This window comes from Catharus ustulatus, chromosome 6 (assembly GCF_009819885.2).
Source record: "Catharus ustulatus isolate bCatUst1 chromosome 6, bCatUst1.pri.v2, whole genome shotgun sequence".
Classification (NCBI taxonomy): domain Eukaryota; kingdom Metazoa; phylum Chordata; class Aves; order Passeriformes; family Turdidae; genus Catharus; species Catharus ustulatus.
Genome location: NC_046226.1, coordinates 34,392,364 through 34,416,828, shown reverse-complemented (window position 1 = coordinate 34,416,828; position 24,465 = coordinate 34,392,364). Strand labels below are relative to the sequence as shown.

Below are 24,465 nucleotides of genomic sequence, written 5' to 3'. Positions count from 1 at the left end.
GAAGCAATTTGTATTTCTACTGTCTACTGTCTACTGTGTTGCAGCTTTACTTTTTCAAGTTCATGAGATAGGCATGCTTCTTACAGAGGAACAAAGCTTCTGTTGTTAAAAAGCCTTTTGGACTCACCTGTTTGATTCTCAGGCTGAGATGAAAAACTTGTAAGCTCTCTTTTTGTGCCAGTTTCAGCCTCTTGAAAAAAAGTGTCAAAGAGTACAGGGTTGTATGTAGAGTACAGGCTGTCCTGGCTAGTGTGAAAAATGATGTCTGTTTTCACCGTGTCGTGAGCCCTCTTCGAATTTGTTAAACATTGAAAAAAAAAAAACAAACATAATTTGTGTCCCAGAATTTATGATAAAGTAGAAGATAAAAGGTTGTATAGATACCTTGTAGGCAAATTCTTTTCTCAGTCACAGGTTTTCCAAAGTATGTCTCAGCGAGAGCTTCCTCAGTTATGTCTTCTCTTACTTCAGGTTTTTTCTTTGAAAAACAGGAATAAGAGGTTAGTTGCTTGCACAGGTGACTGCTTATAATTTTGTCATCTCCTGGTTAATTGCCTTGGAGAGAAGTATTTCTAGTTGGTGACAATGAGAGCTGCTACAAGGAGGCAGCCACACTGACTGGGATTGCAGTTTGAGGAACTAACAAGGCAGTGTGCCCTTGAGGGAACATCCTGTACTTGGGCTGTGCTGGCACCCATCTGACCCTATAGAATCTGCCTGAAATGCATAAAGGACAATACTATATTGAATGACTCATGACAATTTGTATGAGGTTTTACTGCTGTAGCTACTGAATCAGACCTCTGCTCTTAGGGGTTCCAGTGTTAACACAAGACATGTGGGTGGGAACAAACCTGCTGAGGAAGTCAGCCAGTGATGATTACAGCAGTCTTTCAAGCTGTACTCGGTGGGAACTCTATACTAAAAACCTAGATTCATCAACATAAAGGTACCAGCATGACAGATCAGGAATCGCAAAGAAATGGAAATCCTTTATTAATTGACTGTTGTCCTTAATTGTTTTACCTTGTTGTTTCTTTGCTTGTTAGTTTCTTGATGCTTTTGAAATGGTTGTGTCCCTACCTTGTTTCCCATCTGGTTAGTAGATACTCTAACAATAGGTGAATTGAAAGTAAATCTGTGGGTTTTCTACCTGCAGGAAATGCAGACAACATGAAATTATGATCAAATTGTAAATTATCAGTATTTTTTTTAAATGGAAAAATAGCAGGGGAAGCTTTTTTAATAAGATGTGTAGAGCAGTCTTGACACCACAAAAGGTCTAGAAGAAGCTACAAAAATTTTTGTTTGTATTCTGTCAAATATTTCTTATACAAAACATCACATATAACAAGACTGGTGTTCAGGGTTGTAGCTTTTATATACATACATATATATATATACACATACACAATCACACACAAATATAGATGTGTGTGTATGACGGGAGCTTTCTTATGCTTTGCTTCTTTTGGTTTATAGCTTGCTTATCTCCCTTGAAATAGTTCAATGTGGAGCAGGCTGTCACATTCACATTGGAATTTTTTTGGCTTCAAGGATGACTTCCCTTTTGGGTTTCCTGATGTTTAGTTAGTAGAATGTATCTATGGTACTTCTTTGTTTTCAGTGGCTATTTACAGGGTATCTCTTTCCCCTCTGTGTGACAGCTGCCCTTTTGTAAAAGAATATTTCTGGACAGACCATAATTCTGGAATCTTCAGCTTCTATATTAAATTTGAAATTGGCTATTAGGCTTAGAAGTTCTTGGAGACAGAGAGCTGTCATAAAGAACAAAATGGCATAAGTCTTGTTTACTTAGGAAACCTTTCCTCCTTGGATAAATACACAATTTTTATATTCTTCATGGAAATGGATTCCTTTTCCACAGCTGATTGCTTTGAATTCCAGTCTCTTTTGGACAAAAAATATTTTTCAGACTTCAGTGAGGCTTCATGTCAAACTGTGTTTTCCTCAATGCTTATCAGTGCATATTCCACCACAGAAGTGATGTGCAAGTTTCAAGGAATTAAGGCTTGAGCCTAGCAGACTGCCTCAAACCAGATTCTATATCTGTTGTCATAGAAAAAGAACCAAAAGTCTACACTCCACCTATTAATTATGTTATGTTACAGGTAAAATAGAGGGCCTGTACATCCTGTCTCTTAAAAGACATTTGCAAAGTACCAGCCTGATTGTTTCAAATTTGGATACCTCTGTGCTTCTTCCCCAGCATGTGGGTTTTGCAGTACATGTAGAAGCTAAGGGACAGCTCACTAAAACCCTGAGAAAAATTCTGTTTGCTCTGATCTTTTCTGCCCCAAGTTTCATTGGCCCCTCTGAAGAAAGGGCAGACATGCCCAAGTGAGTGGGATTGAGATTTAAGAAGTTTAGTCTCTTTCAAAATTGTGAACAGCAGCATGAAATTCGAGTCTGACAAGCATTTTCCTGCTAGTAACTTAGCATTACTTGCTTTTAAAATGGTTATAATTTCTGTACCTTTATTTGTTGTTTGTGCATGCATTTATAATTATATGGTGATAGTGCTTTTTGATTTATACATTTAAGACAGGCTCCTTCATTCTTCTTGTTCTCCCCTGCATTAGTAGGGCTATTCAAGAGACTTGCTCACACTTCTGGAAACATCCATATTTGATAGTCCTTTATCTAGCACCAAAAGCTCAAAAACCTCTCTGATATAGGTAATGAGCAATAGAACATTTTATGGGAGCAGGAAATGTGGATATCGGAGACTGAAATAAAGTGTGATTTAGATAAAATTTTATTGAAATAATCCATATTTAGTAGCACTTGAGGAAATGTAGCTTGTGGGATTTTGAAAGCTTTCAAACTAGCAGTGCTATGAACAAAAAATAAATTCCCTAGAGTGGTAGTACTCTGCAAAATGCAATGCTAATGCTACTGTTACTAGACTACAGAAGCAGATTAGATCTTCATTTATTTATATCAACTGCTGTAATTTCCTTGGGGAGAGAGAAAATGAGAAGAGTTACAGTGGAATGAGTGGGGAGTGCTAGTCCAATGTAATTCTTCTCGATTCCTGATGGTGGTTCATTTTAAGCATTTTATGCGTACTTGAAACTCAGACTGAATTAGTGTTTTCTCCCAGGGCAGACTCTAACCATGCCTGAGAGTTTTCTTCCTTCTAAGGCAAACTTCTGAATCAGCAGCTCATAGTCATCTGGAAGCCTTTTCCTGTCATTGTTGCTAACAGCTAGGCATAGAAGCTGACTCTGCCCTCCTAAAAAAACTCCAGTATTAACAGCAAGTGGTTTTTTGGTTTTTTTGTTTGGTTTTTTTTTTTTTTTTTTGTCTAATCTTGGGTTCATGTGAATATTGTAAATGTTGATTTCTGAAGTCCTGGTCAGATACAGCAGCAAAAAGGCAGACAATGAAACAGGAGGGTTTAATATTGGTCTGTTGCCCCCAGAGATCTGAGCTCCTCATGCAGGGTCTGGTCTAATTCCTAATTCAGTACTGCAGTGGTTCTTGAGGTTATGTTCAGCTTGAGTTTGTCTTTAGGGGGGAGGGTGGAAGGAGGACAGTGCTTGATGTCGTAGCTATTTAGTTGTCTCTGTGAATACACAAGCTTTTGCCTCCCCCTGGCTTGCCTCTGTGATTTGATTATCTGGGCTTTTGTTCTTAAAGTGAGTGAATAGAAGGTACTCGGCTAGGAATCTATCCCCTCAGGACCAAAAATCCTTGTTCACAATTAAAGTGGAATCTAACCATATCCAGGATGACATTCTTTCATCTACTTTTCCTCAAGCCCTTCTATTTTTTTCCTTTCTGTTCCTTCATTTTAAGAAGTCTATTCCATTCTCTCAGGATTTGACCCTTACTAACTAGAGAGTTTGGTGAACTTAATAGTAATTATTTCTCTGACTTCTCTAGTAGTAGGGACTGACTTTTTCATTTTCTTAATCTTTTTGCTACAACTGTGTACTAATGTGGTGACCTGTTGGCTTATTGTTATATTAGTAATGAATATATCAAAGAAACTGTTCACAAATGGTCCTGTAAATATCCTAGTAACATCAGTCCAGTTGTGCTCTCTAGAGGCCTTAGGTTCTGATTGTATTGCATAGAGAGTACTAATTGGAATTGAGGATTGTTTTCCAAATATCGTGCAAGTGACATCAGGTATGTTTCTGACTTTGGTAGCTTAGGTGTCTGCCCTTGAAGCTTCATCTAGCACATTGTTCTTGCAATGGCTGCAGTTAGGAGGCTGTTCTTCTGGCAAGCTCTTAGCCGTGACCAGAAGAGCTGCTTTCTGCTTGTCAGACCCATACCACCTTGTCTTACAGAAAAAGACAAAAGGAATGCCTTTGGGAATTCAATTCTGTATTGTGAGAACAGCAGGAAAACATGCACCCCAGAGGTATCCTTACAGGGAAAGAGCATGGGGAAACAATGCTGGCTGCTACAGTGGTGAAAGTGTCATGGCAGAGATACAAAATACTTGGATACTTTGTGGAGTATGATCAATTTCTGGTGATTATTGGCAGGCCTAACCATCAAAATAATTTTATATTATATAATTTTATATAAAAAGTTCACTACTCACAGCACATTGCTTACAACATCAAACTTGTTTATATGACTTTATCAGTTAATGCTTTTGGCATTTACTAATGGCTGTCTTGTGTCAAGATTAAAGCCATAAGTACTTTTTCAGATCAGATTCCGAGCTGTGCTTGTTCTGTGGCCTGACATAATTGCATTGCAGATGTTTAATTCATTCCTGCTTATTTTCTCTTAATTCACTCCAGAATACTTTAGCCAAGTATGTTTGATCAGTGCAAATGTCATTAGGCTTGAAAATGATAATGACGTGAAGGACTTCATGGTCCTTTTAAGTAGGTAGGATTGGATTGAATATCTCTGCCATTGGAGATACTCTGGAGCCATCTGGACACTGTCCCAGGAAGTCAGCTCCTAGGTGGCCCTGCTTGAGCAGGTGGATTGGACCAGATGACTTCCAAAGGTCCCTTCCAATCTCAGCCATTCTATGATTCTGTAAACCATTTTTAGATACTTTGTCAATGTCTTCCTTTAAATTCTCAAATTGTGATCACTTTAATTTATGCAAGTCCATGTGCTGAACTGCAGATCCTGTGGCCTACCTTGCCATTAGTACTTTCATGAAGCTGGGATGGACCGCAAAGGGCATTTCCCTGACACTGTTCACTTCTTCCCTCCTCCTTCCCTTCACCCTGTAACCCAAAGCCCAACCCTAATCCACCAAGATGATTTTTTCCCTTTTTATTTTGGCAGTCTTTGGAAACAATCAGTCAGAAAAGAGCTCTGCAGATCACTTGACTTTAGTTGCTTCTCAGAGCAGAGCACCCTCAAAGTCAGATCCGATTGCTCAGGGAATTGTTCAGGTCAATTTTGGATCTGCAAGAGTGCAGATTTCGCCATCTTTCTGGGGCTGAGTTGCAGTGTTTATTATACTTCTGAACTTGCTGTTCCTTTGTGCTCAGCTGGAATTTCCCTTGCTGTGACTTGTGACTGTTGCTTCCTGGGTATCCACTGCATGCCTCTGAGAAGAGTCTCTCCCTGGCTGCTCAGTATTCCTTTGAAGAGTGGGAAACTGTTGAGATCCACTCTGTCCCTTCCCTTTCTCCTGGCTAAAAAAACCAGTTCCCTTAGGCTTTCCCTGCAGATGATGGGCCTTCGGCTGTAGCAACCCTCTTATCCCCTCTCTGTCCAATTTGTTAGTGTCACTCTTGTACTGGGGGAGCCAAGCCAGATACCCCAGGTGTGGCTTCAAAAATGCCAGATAAGGGGAATAATCACTTGTCTTGACCTTCTGTTTACACTCTTGACAGCGCATCAAGTTGCTGTTACTACACATCCCTGCAAAGACACTCTAAATTTTGCTATCTCCAAAGCAAGGCAGCGTATACTGGCATCAATGCAGGTAGTATATTGCTCTGTGGGCAGTGACAAATGAGATGGCAGTGTTCCTCTGCAAATAACTTGGAGGGTCTCACAGACACTCTATTCCCAGCATGTACATAAGATATTTTTTCTGTCCTGTCTGCTTCGTGCAGGATATCTGAAATCTGTCACTTTGGCACCTTATCATTATTGGTTTATGATATGTGAAGAAAAAAGAAAAAAAAGAAAAAAGGCATGGTCCTAAATTCAAGATACTGCATTTTCTAGGTGTTTTAGTTACAAGTCTGTTTTGAGTCATGTGTCCTTGGCAAACTAGTTGCTGCTTCAACAACACAATTTGGTAATAAATAGTAACAATTGGCAACATATCTATACAAATGAGACCTTTTTTTCCACTTAGCATTTCTTCAACAAAACATATTTGAGGTGCTTTCTTTCTAATTGCTGGGATGTTTCCTATATTAGCCCTAATCCTTAAAGTTTTGGCACAGCAGCTCAGCCTGCTGTGGGCTAACATTTATGAGCAGTCAAATGAAAGGGGAAGCACATATTCCTGGCACCATCAGGTCAGTTTGGAAGGTAAATTGCCTAAGTGCATGAACACGTTGGCTTGTAGAAATAACTTTCTGACTTGGAAAGCATGGGTTTAAGAGTGATTCTGAACTAGTGTGCACAAGCTTTTAAAGGAGCTTTTGTTTGATCACTGCTTCTTACCTGTCAGAAAACGAGCAGAATTGCATTCATAAGTGCTTACTCACATCCTGCATTCTTAAAAATGAGAGAATAAAGAATGGTTGGATTATGATAGCAGGAAACCAGAGAAGGGATTTCAGTGGTTCGTTATTGCATTTTCTTGACAGGAAACATCCAAACACTGCACTAATGTAATTAGCATTGCAAACAGAATATATGCAAATTGATAGCCATTTTTTCCCCTGTGATAGTGTGTATTTTTTTTGTTTATTTGCTTCTCAGTCCTGTGTTATTCCAGAACTTGTCTCCTCACTGCTTGGTGTTACTTTGCTTGATGATTTTATGTTTCCCTGGAGAATGAAAGGCAGAAACCAGTTGTATCTGAGCCAAGCAAAAGAGAATTTGTCTCTCATCAAAGGTTAGAAAAGGGACAAACTGGGTCCATTTCTTTATTTTTCTCCCTTCCCCCTAACCTGGTAACAATAATGAAATTAAAAACCCAGCTTCTTGACTGTGTTGATTAAACTGCATCCCAACTTTAGTGGAGGGATAGAGATTTACACTGTCTACACCAGTATAATTGGAATTGGAATCTGCCATTGGTTCCACTATGTGTCATTTAATCTCCAATCTGGGAGAGAAATAAACTGTACTCTCTGTCATTTATTGGAGAAAAAGTATTTGGAGGCAAGGCACAGTTTGTGGCCTCTCAAAACTGAGAGACATAAGCTTTTTGCCATGTCAAATGTCACCTGTCATTCCAGTGCCTGCTTGTAGTATATTAAACTACTTTGAATTGCATATTGCCTGGAGTTCTGTGCAATAAAAAGATTGCTTATCATTTGTGCACTGCTGAGAAAGGGCAGCCTTCCATCTCTTCAGAGTAACTACGACCAGGGAAAAAATGAGTAGTGTGATAAATGTGTGGGGTGGGGGGAGGCCTTAAACCACTTGAGACCTGCTGACTGTGAATGTTTAGGTTTGTTTTTTGTTTGGTATTCAAGATTATTCCCAGTGACTGACTTTTGATGACTTAATGAGTAATGGACATGGCAGCTCCCTTCTTAGATATGTACTTGATGGAGTTTTCCTTGGTAGTTCAGGAGATGAGAAAAAACAATGGAAGTCTTCAACATCAAAAAAAGACCAGAGTTACAGGCTGAAAACTAGAGAGTATGATCTAGATCTAGACATGCTTATATTAAAGCCAACCAAAATTCATAGCCTTATTTAGCAAACATGCTTCAGGCAGAGGGCATTAGATACATGAAATTTGCTTTTCAATTTTGGTCCATTTCTATATGCAATATTTTTTGATGGTACTTCATCCCCATTTAAATGTAAATTGATCAGTAAGGTGCAAAGAATGATGCAAGCTATCCTTATTTCTCATTTTTGGTTTGGAGGAAGTAGCTCAATAGTAAAATAGCATAATTCAGGTGATACTGTGTCATAAACTGCTTTTATTTTTATTCTTAACAGTACATCCTCTCGGGATCTGATGACTTCAATTTGTATATGTGGAGGATTCCTCCAGATCCGGAAGCAGGTAAGTGTTGTTGTGGTTCTAGATGGGGAAGGAAGGGGTGGGGGAGGTGTCTGACAAATACTAGACTGGTAATTCAAAATAATTGCTGTTCTCACTCACATTGTGGATCTAGAACAACTCTGAGGAAAGCTGGATAGGGAGAGTTTACAAATGCATGATCCACTGTCTGGATAACAGTGGTCAATGGTATTTTAATGTTTTATCATAATTATTTTCTATTTTTTTTCCTTTCTCATGTAATGTTCATTCCTCCCATAATAAAGCTTGCAGCATAAAATGGTGCTGGGTTCACAGGGTGCTTCTTACAGCTCCAGTACACTGACCTCTTTCCCACTCTCATTCTTCTTATACTAAAATCTTCCCAATGAGTTCCAGTGCAGAAGAGTTATGTTTTTTTATTTTCTGGGTGGAGGAGCACTATCAGCTGGTGGAAATGCCCAGTTTTGCCTGATTTCTGACCCATTCCCATGCTGGGGCAGGCAAACAGCAGTAGCACAGCTCTGTAGGAAAGTACAGGAGAGGGATGTTAAAGAAAAGCAACAGTGCGGGGGCAATGTAGCAATTGTATTGTGAATGCCACTGTTGGTTAATGTCTAATTTGATGTGATCTGGTGGGGTGTAGGATTTGACAATGTGACACTCTAAGCCATACAACGACAGCATCTCTCTCCTGTTGAAACAAATCACTGCATTTCTAAAAGAGTGCTAAGTTTTAATTGAAGGAGTCAAGACTTTCAAAACTGTACTAGTGTTTTCGTTTTTAGTGGCTCTGGTTCTTTAAACTGTACATTGTAGTGATATTAAGTACAACTGAGGGCTATCCTGTGGTCTTAGACACTTTAGCAATAGTGAGAGAAAATTACAAGCTGTGTTAGAGGTAAAATGAAAATATTTTGTTTCATTTTCAAAGGTTGTTAATAATAGCTGTATAATCCACACCTGAGAGGATGAATAGCCTTCAGTTAATGACAGGGTTTTGAGGAAAATTACATTCTAATTTTGGGGGTTTTGCTTAGTTAACCAACATTTCATGTTGCAGTCCACAAGTCCTGAAGATGGTCCTGCTAAATACTGGTAACGTGACCTTCTATCTTTGCACAGAGTTTATAGAAATATCTACCTGCTTTTCTTTTGATTTATGTGATTTTCATTTGACACTGATTTACTGCTACTTATGGATTTTTCCTCTTTGTTAAAACAAAGATTACATACATTAAAATTAGTTCTTTATCTGTAAGTTTTATTGTGTAGATTGTAGAATTACATTTTCTGCATGTCGCCATACTGTCCTGACTCCCTTCGTAAACTCTGGATTTGAGATTTTCTGTTTGTATGGTTGGGATGCTCTTGAAAGCTTTTTGCCCAGACAGCTGCCTGTGACAAACTTTTTATCTAGGACTTTTGCACAAAGGATGATAGCTAGTACTTGTTGAACTTGTAAGTAAAATAATTATTAAGCAAAATAATCTGCTTCAGAGTAATTGTAAAAGATACCCCTCTGTAAAAAAGATATGTGCTTGCACAAGTAGTTGCTATTAACAAATAGGTGATACATTTTGATCAAACAAATTTAATTTGTGATTTACCACAAAATAATGCCATATCTGTTTTGGTCAGGTCTCTGGTCTCTGGTTCTTGTAACACCAGGAAGAGTGTCAGTACACTTGCAACATTTCAGTTACAAAATTAATTACTTAATATCAATTGCCCTCAGTGATTGCTTAACGAATCAGAGGATACAGGAGTAGGAATGTGTATGTCTTAATGGCTTGTAACTTGAGCAGTTCTCTTTTTAAAATATTTTAGCAGAACTCATAAGCTTTGTTTTGTCAAATCCAAAGGTCTGCATCTGTGGTAAATAACTAAGTGGGCATCCAGATCACCTGTGATAGGCTTATTGAAGCTTTTCATTATTCAGCTCTTCTTGATAGATTGTGCCCATTTTGAATGAGATGAAATGTCCTTTCTTAAATCTTATCCTGCTGTTCAGAATAATTGCCAGAGAGAGATGTTGCTGTGCTCCTTCTTGGAGAAATAGTCTTGCCATAGGGATGTAGAGAGTTTGGAAAACTTTTGCTTCAGTGCAAAACTCCTTGTTCCTATGTTCTAGCTAAAATAGGAGTGCCTTTGGGTTTGTGATCTGAGAGAGTGGAATGTGGTCTTTCACTTAAAATAGTGTGCAAACTAGACAGGATGATGTAATGTCCTGTACCATTGGTTGGTATTTTAAATAAAAATATCTCTTGAACTGATTTCTGCCTTCCGGTTGAACTCAGACATTGTGTTGCTATAAATATTTATGATACAGCTCCCTTAATTTGTATCAATTAATTGAAAATAAGGATTTTTTTGCAAGCTTATATCTTTTAAAGCAGCTGCATCTATAACAACAGTTATGAAATTATTTTGTTACAGAGGTCCCAAGTACTGATTATCCAATGGTTAGCAATATTAGTGAACAAAAGATGAGGAAAAGTGTGAAGGAGCACATCAGTCAGACAGTTGCAAACATATTTCAAGTTGGAGAAATGTGGTTGCCTGCACTGGTATTTTGCCAGGAGAATAGAACAAATTCTGCTGGGGTTTTTTTCAGAGAGTCATAGTTTAGCAGTGTCCTTCCAGTAGGTTGCCTTAAATAATTCTCATAATCAGCTGGAATCTGCAAGGAGTTTTGTTTGGTCCAATAATTAGGCAGGATTTTTGCTGCCTTTGGGGCAGGGAGGTATGTGAAAAAAGGTATTTCCTAAATTGCTTAGGAAGATATTCTGTTGAAGAGTTTTACTGAATGTCTCCCTCTGTAGTCTTAGATAATTCTGAATAGGCCAGATTTCCTATGCCAGAAGATTGGTTGCTTGTTTTCCACCTTTTGTGGTTTCTTAAAGATGGAATAGTTTGCTCATTTTTCCACTTTCATCTCCATCCAAGTACTATCCAGCTTTCCACTGTGCTTTAGAAGTAATTGCCAAATGTTTCATGAATTGGTTAGCCAGTTTCTTCTTTAAAGTAATCCGTGAAAGTATCACAGTTTTTTTCAGAGGCAGCTTCTAGCAAAGTTAATACATAAGTCTGGCAGAAGAAAAGCAGTCCTGAGTTTCCACAGCTTTTACTTGGCTCCAATGCAAGCTGGAAGTGAGAAGAGACATCAGTCCTACATGACTTGTCCAGCAAACCTATTAATATATAAGCACTTAAGACATTATTAAACCTAATGACAATAACCATGGTCTATTAGTTGGTAAAGAACCCCTGTTCAAGACACCACCTGGCATGTCTTGTGGAATAATAGAAGGTTTAGTAGACCAAAAGTTTTTGAAATGGAATTTACATTCCTCATTCACTACTCTGAATTATCTATGCAACTCTTACTTTTGAAATTTTACTCAAAGCTGCTGTGTGAGGGATATGGCATTTATTTGTGATTGAGAAGAAAGCTGGAGATCCTTCAGTTCATGTGAGCAGGCTGTCACCAGGTTCTGGAAAAATTTACTAAATCAGAACAGCAAACTGAATTTCAAAACTTCTTTTTAATTCTGCCTTTGACTGTAACGGCAAGAAAGGGTCGGTCATTGTGGTCCAGTTACTAAACTAATTGCACAAATTTTATGCAGCACTGATGCAATTTTTCTTCCTTTTTTCCTCCTCCTTGGTCTTTGTAAATGCTAACACTTCTTCAGGCTTGAAGAATTCAGGAACAGATCTTTTCACAATAGTTGAACAGGGTTATCTCATTGGAGACAGCTTGTAGTTTAAGTTTACAAAGTTCTGGGCTGATAAATGAAGATGAGTAAAAAAGTATTAAGCATTTCTTAATATCTTTAGCTGTTTTTGAGATATTTTATGTATGGGTACATATGCATATATGCATACCACTTGGCTGGGGCAGGGGGAAGCCATCTAACCCAGTGGGGAGCATGCTCTTGAAGATTTGTTTTTTTAAAAAAATAATTTTTCTGAGGCGTGGTCTTGGGATATAAACTGTTTTACTTTAAGGACTGTAGTTTTTCTTCAGGTCAGTCAGTGTTGACCATAGTGTGCTATGAAACAGTTGTTTCACTAACACAGGCAGTAAGTGCTGGGTCATTGTAGAAAAGGTTTTTGTATTCGGTGCAATTGGGACTGGTTTCCATGTCATTTGGATTTTAATAATACCACAGACCTGTGGAACGTACTGGTATTTACCAGAAAGTGGCATTTATCAGAAAACAAGGCAGTGTTGGGTGCTTTCTAGTGCTATAGAGAAATTAAAGAAGATTCAGCATCCATGGGTGTTTCTCTCACCAACCTTAGTATGTTTAAGATCTAATTGTAATTGTACCAAAGCTCCTTTCTCTTGGATGTATTGAAAATGTTTGCAGCCACCAGTTCAAAGGAAGTGTACAACCAAGCAGTTTTCACATTCTCATTAAAAAAACCCAAACACAACCACCCTGTGCTCTTAGAGCATAAGTGCTCATGTTTAAATCTAGCTTCTCTGCAGATGGTTCTCTGAGGAGCAAAGCATCTTCTGGCATTCACTGTATGAAACAAATATAGGTGTGTGAGTGACCATAGAGAGACTTTTAAGGTACCTAAACATAATCTACTGCACTGAAGGCAGAGGCCCTATATTCTATGCATATTTGCTTGCATTGTGCTGTGCATTTGCTTTCCAAACTATGGTATCTCTCTTTGTTAGCACATCATGATCTCATAGGATTCAAATGGAAAGTAGTGGCCTACGGTCTAAATGTGCCCTGGATTATTATTAATGAAAACTAAATTAATTTTAAATGAGCTACTACTGTAGAGCTAAGTACTGCAGTGGAATGGTGTGCTGTGGCATACTGGCAGCAGCTGCAAATATCTGGTTCTTCTCAGGAGTTTTCAGCACTTTGAGTAATTCACAAGGCTTGTATGAAGTTATGCTTTAGCCTGTGGAACGTCTTTCTACCTTATATGAACAAACAGTGGGATTTCTTTTCCAATGTCCTAGATAGAAAAGACTTCTTAATGAGGTCATTTAATTCCTCTGTTACAGAGCCAATGAAGGATAGTTCCTTATCCCAACAAGTTCTCTGGCATTTTGGCAGGTTTTTTTTAATGTTTGGAACAATGCAGCTTCTATTGGTTTGGAGATTGTTCTACATTCTTACCGGATTTCTGCACTACAGCACTTTTCTTAGTAGTCTATTACTTTCACTTTTTCTTTATCCCACAAATAATTTATTCTGGCTGTTTCTAAACATTGCTTCTTGTGGTAGAACTCATGCTGGGGAAGTCAGACTGGTGTCTGAATCTCTCGCTCTCATTTGTTACAATTTACTAGAGTTTTAAAAATGTATTGGGAAGTACTATTCAGCATGTTTGCAGTATGTCAAATGTCAACTTATTCACATAAGTATTTACAAAGTCACATAATTAAGAAGTAGTTCATTAGCCTAACATTTAAAACGTAAGTTAAAAAGCAAACCAAGAAGAAACTGCTTTGGCCATTTAGTGGACATCAACTACTTCAAAATATTGTGTTATTCCTTCCTCTGTATGGGAGCCTGTAGAGAGGCCTTGGGTTGCAAAGGTATTCTTGACAAACATGGTCAGGAAATCTGTTTTAAAATGTACACATTAGATTTTATAAGTTATTTCTTTCAGCTGGTCAGATATCATACTAGGATATTATTTAAAGGACTTTTTGAGATTTTTGTATTGCTCTTCCTTGGAACACTTATTTGCAGGGTATAAAATAAGAGTGAGTATCAAATAAAAAACCCTATTGCCCAGCACAGCTAGAACACTAAACCACTACTCAGGACTGGTTTTAAACATGGCAATTTTTGGGTAGTATTGCAAAATCAGCTAGAACATATCCATCTCTTCCTTCCAGTACTTAGAGGTTATAAAATTATAAACCTTCTAAAATTGGTATAGTCAGCCTCTGAAGACTTTAGGATTTTTTTTAATATGTCATTTATAACAGATATGTAATCTAATGACTTCTGTATGAACACTGCTTATACATGTTGGAGCTAGCTAAGAATATAAAAACTGCTTAAAGAGTTGCAGAACCCATGCACGCTACTAAATTTAAAAGCAATCAAATAACACCACCTTCCCCTAAAAAAACCCCAAGCCTCAAAAGCAAAATTTGAGTGGTTTTAGGATGGCAGAGGTCAATTCTGCTGAAACAATACAAATAAAAATACCATTTCAAGCGAAGACAGCAAAAGGTAATTGAATTTATTACATGGAAAAAAGCATGGATAGCATAGGAGCAGTTAAAGATCTGTCTCTGGATTTTTAGGACTCGGATGACACCCCATTTCTAAATTCTTATCATGGTTTATTCTCCATGTTGAACACTAGTCAACTCTTCAGAGTGCAGTTATAATGAGTGAAAGGGATAGAACACTTTCTAGGAGGAGAGGGGCTGTACACAAGGTCATTAGCTGCAGTTGCTGTCATCATTTGTATTACCTAACAAATGAAAGGTGATAGGACAATGGTTTTTTTCTTTTTAATTTTTTTTCTCGACCCTTCTGTATTACTATTCTTCAGTGGTAATGCAAGTTTTTCTTTAGGAAAGTGTAAACTACAGGAGAACTCTGACTCTGTTTCAGAACACACTTAGAAATTGATCAGCACAGGGCTTAAACCAGTGACTGTTTCAGCTGTTGGGGTCAGAGGAAGATAGCAAATATTTTCCACAAGAGGAACATAAAGTTTGTTTCATGTGAAGATGACTATAAGTAGCACAGAAGATGGTGAAATTATTTTAATTTTCTGTAAGCTATACTTACAACCTATGAAGTTTTAAATAGCAAGTTAATTTTCATCTGAAGTGATTGTCAGTTTTTACTTCCCAGCTTTTAAAAGTTTTGTTTTCTTTCACTGAAAATATTAAGTCATAGCATGTTGATGGACACTTCTTTATTCAGATACTCAAGTATACTTTCTAACAAATTTGTAGTTTTAATTGCGTGAGTCTATGAATATAAAAAAAAATACTGTGACTGTTTCTTGCTTTGGTGTATAGACCTAGCAAGAGTCAATGACCAAGCAGAAAAGTTAATTGGCTTCTGTTTTGAGTTTTACCACCAGCACAAAAGCATTCCACTTTGGCTAATCCACTGCCTTGTGACAAAGAATGATATAACCCACTGTTCAGATGTGTTATTTCAGGTCCTTCCTATTCATCAGACTAGAGTCAACTGTGACAGTAATAAATTGCTGATTTAAAAAATAAATTTGAAAAATAGTACCACTGTTAAAAGCCAACTTCTTTATTTGTCTCTGCCTCAGATTTATGAACTGTCTCTGTCATGCCTTAGGTTTTACTGGCGATTTCATTATATATGTTGTTCTCATTCGCATATTTGTCATATTAGGTCAAAAACCTTCACTGTTTGTTTAGATGAGTCAAAGCAAGGCTCTAAGTCCTAATTTTCAGGAAGGATGCTTTTCATCAAACTTGCAGCTTCTTCAGGGCATTGCTCATAAAACTGGAATTCTGCAGCCAACACAGCCTTAAGTTATTGCAAAATAAAGCTGAAGCACATTGTCAAATATAATAGGACTTTAAATGACTATGACTGAAAGTAATTCGAAGATTTAATTATTCATGTGTGTGTGTGCTTGTTCTCCCCTAGGTGGCATTGGCAGGGTCGTCAATGGTGCTTTTATGGTATTGAAAGGTCATCGGTCAATTGTAAACCAAGTGCGGTTTAATCCTCACACCTACATGATCTGTTCTTCTGGTGTTGAAAAGATTATAAAGGTAAGATTAGCTATCAGAAAATGTGTTCTTTCAGTCTTTCAGGAAGAAATGCTTTGTTTTGCTCACCATCATTCTATTCCACACCCATCCTGTCTTCTCCTCTTATTGTTTTATGAAATGTTTTGTCTTAATTGCTCAAGGGAGTATGGTTACAGCTGTAATGTGATCTAAAACTTTTGATACTCTGGTCTAAAATTTAATAAAAGTATCTCCAAAGAGTATTGTTGAACCTTAGTCTAGACTGACCTAGCTGAATAATGCCTTGGAAGGCCTTCTATAATTTTTGCACATATTTGTGCATCAAATCAATTCAACATACCTTTTCTGTGGCTTCCAGAGGAAGGACTCTTAATACCTTGCACAATATCTTTCTGAATCCTTTAACAATGTACAGCACTGTTAGGAAGTTTTTTACCTTTTTCTGTGGAAATGAAAGAGATAAGAAACTTTGTTAGGTTCTGAAATTTTCTTTCCTTAAGGAAAGACAGTCAATATTGTGGAAGCAAGGCAAAACCAATTTTGTTATTAGAGGGTTAGGAAGGCAAAGGATTATGCTACACTAATGTGATTTGCATTCTGCTGCCATAAATATTTTGCTATCATTTAGATCTACCAACATTGTGAAAAAAAGCCATTACCATTTAATTTTGAAGTAGGATGAAAAAAACTGCTGTTGATCCTATTTGTTGAATGAATTAATGAAAATCTTACCCACATGTGGCTATAAATAATGTTAGAATATTGTAAATGCTTTTGTCAGGTACGAGTTGACAGCATGAACTTGTCCTGCAAAAGAGTGTTTTAGTGATGTGCATCTTATGGAGCAGAACTGACCCAAAATCCTGGGACCATGGCTCAATGCCCCGCTGCATTGCTTGCATTACAGCTACTGTCAGCATTTAGGTTCTGATTGCAGTTCAGCTTTCCTTCTCTTCAGTCTTCCCCCAGTACTTTAGTTCTTTTTTCTTCATCTGTGCCTGCCTGACAGATTTGATCACAAATATATTAAATGCAGGCTTTTGAACAAAAGTGCATTGAGCAGTCTTAGCAGCTCACTGATTTTTCAATTTCCAAGCATTCAAACTGCCACTGTTCAACAGTTTTGCCAGAAGCCTTTTTTTTTTTTTTTTTTTTTTTTTTTTTTTTTTTTTGCCTTGGGAACTTGATTCATGCAGCCTGAATTTTCCCTTTTGGATTCTAGATCTGCTGACTGTCCACCCTATGAATCCTTCCTGCATGAGTGTGCTTAGACTGTTGGATTAGCATGGGTATAAACATCCCCTGTGTTGCTTTTGTGTACTTCTGCTAGGGTTTTGGCAGGGCATTTTTTTTGCCTAGTGATTAAAAGGTTAGTTTGATTAAGTCACAGGTTGTGTAACTCTTTCAAAGACACCTCTGCTTGAGTGCTTCCTTAGAAGAGAACTCCTGTTGTGTCACTGTGTGTGCAGTGGAACTTGTGCAGCTGCTTTGAAGGAATTGAATTCCCCAGACATTTCAGGCTAAAACAAATTAAAGGAAAGGTGTTTAATGTAATAAGTTTATTGGCTAGCCAGGTCTTCATAGCCTTTTGTTGTATGTCCTTTTGCCTCAACTTTTAATGTGCCTTGTTTGGGGCTCGGGTTGTTTCAGTCTCACTTCAATCTCTAAAAGTACTGTTTCAGTGCACAGCAGTTTGCAGGTGACTGTACAAAGGTGGTTTCTTCTTCATTCCAGCCACTACTGTGGATAGGTGGGAGACTAGTAACTGCCACTAGCAGAAGGGCAAAACAGGAAAAACAGCACCAGCAGTTCTGAGAGGCCATTTACTGCATTAAAAACAGCTGGGAACACAAGTCTTTCCTTTGTATGGCTGTCTTTCTTTCCCCTATATAAATGCTTGATGTGCTTGCTCAGAGAAAATGAGATGACAGGAGAAGGAACCATAAATAAAAATCACAGTGAATTTTTTAATGTTTTCTTATTTTGTTCCTTTTTATTTGTTTTAATCACTTTCTTTAAAGGTGTCCTTCTTTTTATTAACCCTCAAGTGTCTTCTAAAACCCTTTCTGGAATTAAATCGCAGAAGATAACTTCACTGTGGTTGATTGCAATTGTAGACATGCTGCTGTGTTAAAAATGTGGATGCAAGTAGTTGTTTGTCTGAGCTCTTAATTTTTAGAGTAGCTGGCCTAAATTTAGTACTTCAAGAAAGGAGGAACTGATAGCACCAGCATCAAACCATTCAATAATTCCATGAGCTTCTGCCAACACATTTGCTATTTTAATGCTGATTGCAAATGAGATACAAATTCATCTCAGGCCTAGCCTCACAGAAAAAGGTAGCATTCAAGAACGGTTTTGATATCTGGGGTTATGGTTTTTTTGTTTTAGTTTTATTCTGTTGTAAGGCACCCACAAGAATACAATTCAGTAATTCATTGGTCTAGGGTTTGATTTCTGCTAGGACAAAAAGTAAAACCCAACAATCTCAGTAACAGGAGACATTAAGAGCTTTGACTCCAGACAGTGTGTCGATCCAAATGAATTGTTCATTGCCCTTCATTGACTGAACTTCAGTAAAATTGTATGAAAAAGTGCAACTGCAACCTAAAATAATCAATTGCATCAAGCATTCACTGCAGGGCCTAGAGCAATATAAAACAGAAAAATACCACTTTCCCCTCAGTAAAATGTGCAAGACATTGGGATGTGCTGGAAGGAAAACAAATTGCATTGCAGAGGAAATAAATAAGGCATTCCCTCTGATGTGTTGGGCTTAGAGGAGGGCCATGGAGAATTATGCAGTTAGGAGACAGTTCCAGGAAAGATAAAATAGATTAAATGCATAACAATTTTCAGAAAAAAAATTGTTTTGTATTGAAAATGGAATATTGTGTAACAGAGCACAACTGTTGTGGGTCCCATTTGTTTAAAAATCATAAGTGTGTCGGAGATAACAAAGTCTATTTGCACATGTTGCTATGGTGACAAATTAATGTCATTGTGACTATCTGCCTCTGCCTAATCAGATAATCTAATATAACTGATTTTAATTTTTCTCATGCTACAGGCAAAACTACTTTTTTTTGTGGTAAAATATGGGGGGTTGCCACCCTGGAATACAAGCAATTCAAATATGCTGTCAGTAGATAGCTACTGAAGTAGAGAATCACTTTTGTATTTCTGTTTTCTGTTATTGTTCCTATTTTTATATCTGTACTCAGGTCACCAGTGAGTAATATTCATCTCCTTAATCTTCTGGCAGAGAAAGAACACTTGATAAATTGTTACCTCAGTGGGTTGATTTGCCAACTTATTTTCTCCAGTTTGATCACATTATTCCTCGACATGGCGTCAGTCAGAGGATGAGAAAAAGGCAAAGCCATTCCACTTATAAAGAAGCCCATTTCAGATGCCACAGAGAGTACTGGATCCTTTGATACCAGTTTAAAGACTTTCTCATTCTGCCAAGGATAGATTCTTAGTCTGATTTCTTTCTGTGACTCTGGCAGGCCTTCGCACTTCTTCATAACAAAATATCTAAAATGCAGGGATATCATTCTCCAGAGACAACTGATCCCATACAAACAAGGTATTCATCCTGAATTCCCTAGACTTCTCTTTATTGCTTACTTCCTTGTAGCTATTTTCTCAATATTTTATACTGCTCGGTTTTTGCTGATGCTTGCAGAGAGAGCAGAAAGATGTGGTAGTGCTACCAAGGATGTAGACTATCTCTGTGCACACTTTATGTACCCTTTTAGATTAATTTCATCACAAACAGACCTTTCTCAGAGGGACTTCAGAATGGACTGCCTCTCCTCCACTTATATTGGTTCATACCAGATTTTTAAATTTTCTAATTCTCCTGCTTAAAAAATAATAATAAAAAAGGCTTTATAAAACCTAGTGATCAGTCTAATGCTGCTAAGATTATTTGAGGAAGGGGCATATCACCCTGCCTGTCTAAGCACGCACTACAAAGAAATTACAGGAAGTTACATACTTCTAAAAAAGATCGGACTGCTTGCTGAAATGCTTAGTAGCGGGACAAAGGGGGAGAAAATCTGAGGCTGTGAGAGAAGATACTGAACACATACTACATAAATCATCAAGAAGGCAGTAACCCAAGAACAGTCTTTTCAGCAGGTAGAGTTCTATTTTTCTATTTAAAAACGTGGTATATCCACAAGTCAACAATCTCTCTCATGGATTCACTGAGAAAAAGCTCTCTTCTACATCTTTGGGATGTGGAGCCTGGGAAATTGAGAATGAAGAGTGATTCTTTCTGTTCCCTTGAACAGTTCAAAAAGGTTAAGTTTGGTTGCTGAAATTCTGTACATAATAGATTGGGTTTTGTTATCTTCATCCAAACATGATGCTTGTCCTTTGGGCTATATGTCTGGTAAGTGCAGTTCTTGAACCAAGCAACAGAAAACTGTCTTCATTCTGGTTTCAAGTGTCATATTAACTAACTGCAATGGGAGAGAATTTACTGCAGTACTGCAAATTATTAAAAAAGCTTTTAAGTACCAATAGCAAATACACCCTAATGTTGAGATGTTCCTAGAAACAGCCTAACATAATGTAAAGTTCCTTTCCCTTTGCTCTGGAAGACAGCTTGATGATTGTCGGTAGAACAAAGTTTATCCACAGACTACTTTAATTTTGGAATAGTGTCTCTCTTATTCCATCTAGCCAGATCATATGTGGAAGCTCTGTTAATCATAAATTACAGAGGATGCAAAGTAAAAGCTTTCGAATTTGGCAGATTTCCAGAATAAGGTTTACTTGTTCATCTTAAATTCAGCTGTCCTATGCAAGTAGTTGCAAGATAATTTATTTCATTTTGCTTCCATTCTAAAGGTGTAAACTTTTCTTGCGCACTCTTGAAAATCTCAGTGAATACAGAGCAACTGGCATTCTTGTGTGCTTTTATTATGTTGCTTGTTGTGGTAATATCAAGTTATGTTGCATATGTTAACTAGACATCTGTAAGATGAGTGCTGGTTATGTAATTTATACATGCAAAACACTCTTTTTGTTAGCAGTTTTGTCTGTTTGGAACAAAACTTTATTTCTGTTGGGAAAATTTTTAGATTTTTTTTCCAAAGACTAGCCCAAAAGTCCAACCTATTATAGAGAGCTGGCATAGAAATTTTTCCCCTGAGCTTGTTAGCATGATAAAACCAAAGCATGGCTGAGATCAGATCTTTTATTAGCAGAACATTAAGGCATTGTTGTAGATAAGCTACATACTGGCTCTGCTTACAGTAAGGCATTGTTCATTCCATTAACCACTGGTGTAAAGTGAGAGTGGTTGTCCACAGAATGTCATAATCACATTGCCCCCAAATCTGTGAGTAAATCTGAGAAGAGTGAGGACATCCAACTATTATATTTGCTATGGATTACTAGTTTCTTAGGGATATTGGTGGATCTTCTTCAGAGCTTTTTTTTCCCCCCTTTTCCTCTCCATACCTGAAAAATTGAGGGAAGGATAGATGGACAACATAATCAAGACTGTTGCTGCTGGTGAAATCAGTACACTTCAAAAGTAGCTTTCAGCAAAACACTTCAACTTCACCTGTTAAAATTGTTGCTGTGTCTTCAGAGGATGTTGGAAGATTTCTTTTCTTTATAACTGTTCCCTAAAAGAAGTAGTGCAGCTCTACTTTTCACCTCCATGCATTCAACTCCCTGCCTGCTGATCAGGTGGGATTGACTACGTAGCTGGATGAAATGTTACTCTACACCACTGGCACTAGCAGCTCTAGTTTCCTGGGAAACAAGTGCCTTCATTAGTGCTACGACTGTATTGTAGGCAACAAACTATTCTTACTGTTAGTGAGTAAGCATCCCTTATTACATAAAAATAGAGCCCTGCAATTTGGGAGAAATTATCACACAATGAATTACCAAAATGATGGATAATTTGCAGTGTGAGAGCTTTTATATTCTGTATGGGTGAAGTAAATGCAGAAAAACCACATTTGTAAAGGGGAAGAAAAAATCACACAGCTTTGTAATACTTGTAAGTATAGTACTGAGAAGTAAAAATTAATAAAAACAATCTGCAACCTGCAGCTATTCTGGGTATTTGAGCTACTGTTCCATTTCATATGTTCATAATAGTTTATGAATTCAAAGACTTCTTTTTTTTTTTTTTTTTCTGCTACAGATCTGGAGTCCCTACAAGCAGCCTGACTGCACGGGGGACCTGGATGGTAGAATTGAGGATGATTCGCGTTGCCTCTACACTCATGAAGAGTACATCAGTCTTGTGTTGAACAGTGGCAGTGGTTTGTCCCACGATTATGCCAACCAATCAGTCCAGGAAGACCCACGGATGATGGCCTTTTTTGACTCTCTCGTGCGCCGGGAGATCGAGGGCTGGAGTTCTGATTCAGACAGCGACCTCAGTGAGAGCACAATCCTGCAGCTCCATGCTGGAGTAAGTGAACGCTCCGCTTACAGTGAGTCAGAGTCCTCCACCTCTTTGCATCACTCCCCACCACATGTGGCTGAAGAGTCTGATGAAACTCCCTATAACTTAAGGGCCTTAAGATCAACTGCATCCCCTTCAGCCAGAGAAGATGTGGCTTCCCGCCAGCAGAGGCTCTCTGCACTGAGAAAATATCAGGACAAACGTCTCCTGGCCCTTTCCAATGAGTCTGACTCTGATGACAGTACCCGTGAGGCAGAACTAGAGACAGACCTTTTCCCACGGCCACCGTCTCCGAGCCCTGAGGAGAATGAATCCAGCAGTTCCAGCAGCAGCAGCAGCAGTACAGAAGATGAAGAGGAACTGAACGAAAGACGCACATCGATGAGGCAACGCAATGCACTGAGGCACCGACAGAAGGTGCAAAAGGAGGAAAGGACTAGCACTAACACAGAGAATGTAACCCCTTACATAGGTGAGGACATATATGATTACCCCCAAATCAAAGTAGATGATCTTTCTTCCTCTCCAGCTTCTTCACCAGAAAGGAGTTCGGACAACAAAGAAGTTCTTAAAGAAAGGACATCCCCTTGTTCAGATAGTGAGTCAGTGGAAAGAAAGATTTACAAAGCTTACAAATGGCTCCATTATTCTTACATATCATATTCAGCTAATAAAGATGGTGAATCCTCCAGAGGAGATGGAGAAAATGATGAAGGGAAACCAGGAACCAGTGGAAAGCACAGTGCAACGTGCTCACTAACTAAGGAAGATGCTAGGAACTTAAGTTCAGTAGTTCCTCAGGGTTCCTCAGCTCTTTCTGCTGAAAACCACAACAGAGAAAATTTAAAAGAATGTGGTGGGATAGAAAATTCTAGTAATGGTCAGGCTCATGAATGTGACAATCAGCGGCGGATGGAGGGTCAAGAAAACACATCTGAAGACACAAGCAGTGGAGGTGTAGAGCATTCTTTTGAGACTAAAAAGCTCAATGGAAAAGCTATCTGCAAAGGGCTAAATAGCTGTACTGAAGAACCTTGCATTCAGACTGCAGGACTTGTGGAACAGAAAAATAGTCAGAACTGTCAACCAGCACCAAGCCATCACTCACTGGTCCCTCCATTCTCTGCTGTTGCCATCTGTAGCATGTCAGGTCACTGCTCCAGAAACCAGACTGATGGCAGTGAGGAGAGGAGCTTTGATGCCTCCTGCGTTAACCACAATAATGGCCACTTGCATCTTCACCCTTCATGCTTCAACAATGGACAGAGTTTTGGAGAGCAGGAGTCTGTGACACAAGGACTACAGCTGCACTCAAATGCTGATAATGGCAACCTTGTACAGGTGGGTGTGACCTTGCACAGAGACTGCTGCCTATCTGAAATGGACTCCAACAGCTACAATGTGAGCACAAGAGAGGATACTGCTGACCTGCATCCTGCGGGCAGTGAGAGCACCCAATCTCTTGGAGGACTGAAAAGACACAGAGCGGAGTTGGAAGATGCAGATTCAGAGAGTTCATCCTTAGAAAAGAAGTTAAAAACATGATAAATGCAAATGTCTGTCGTAGTGTGCACTCTCTCAGAAAGAAAAGGAAAAAGAAAGTATTAAAGGCACATAGAGCTTGGGTCTGAAACATTGCGTTTGATTCTCCATTCCGTTCTTCAGTGGGTCTGTTTTAGATTGCCAGTGGTTCATGCTGTATAAAAATCCAACTTGCTCCTTAATGAGACTGAGTCTAGTGTACCCATACAAGGTTCTGTTTAAAGTAAATCCTTATTAAGATGGTTGACTGCATAATTCTTGTGTGAACATGTGTCATTTGTTCAGCCAGCCAACCAGGATGACTGTTCTTCTAAGGAGGAAGTTTTCCATACTGACACTACATATTGCAGGCTGAAGAATGGTGAAATTAGATCACACTGCTGGTAGATCATATAATTAGGGTGTGTTTCTTATTGAGGAAAACAGGGAAGAAGTGTTTCTGGGCCCTTTATTCTGCTTCAGAAAGTAAAGAAATGCAACCATTAGGGAGGATATTTTCAGAACTGGATGGTATCTTCAGAGATGATACTTCATAAAGCACTTACTCCTGATACAGTTCAGTGACATTATTTTTATGCC

The 24,465-nt window shown here is 38.3% G+C and overlaps 1 protein-coding gene across 4 annotated transcripts in view; it reads left to right on the top strand.

Moving 5' to 3' along the window:
* Positions 1 to 24,141, top strand: part of DCAF5 (DDB1 and CUL4 associated factor 5) — a 65,669-nt gene extending 41,528 nt beyond the window's left edge. For all 4 annotated transcript variants that reach the window (XM_033061585.2, XM_033061589.2, XM_033061588.2 and 1 more), the window contains exons 7-9: positions 8,101 to 8,167; positions 15,790 to 15,917; positions 22,078 to 24,141. In XM_033061585.2, the coding sequence (XP_032917476.1) occupies positions 8,101 to 8,167; positions 15,790 to 15,917; positions 22,078 to 23,889 (2,007 nt within the window). In that variant the 3' untranslated portion in view covers positions 23,890 to 24,141. The remainder of the gene's footprint in view (positions 1 to 8,100; positions 8,168 to 15,789; positions 15,918 to 22,077) is intronic.
* The last annotated feature ends 324 nt before the right edge of the window (positions 24,142 to 24,465 follow it).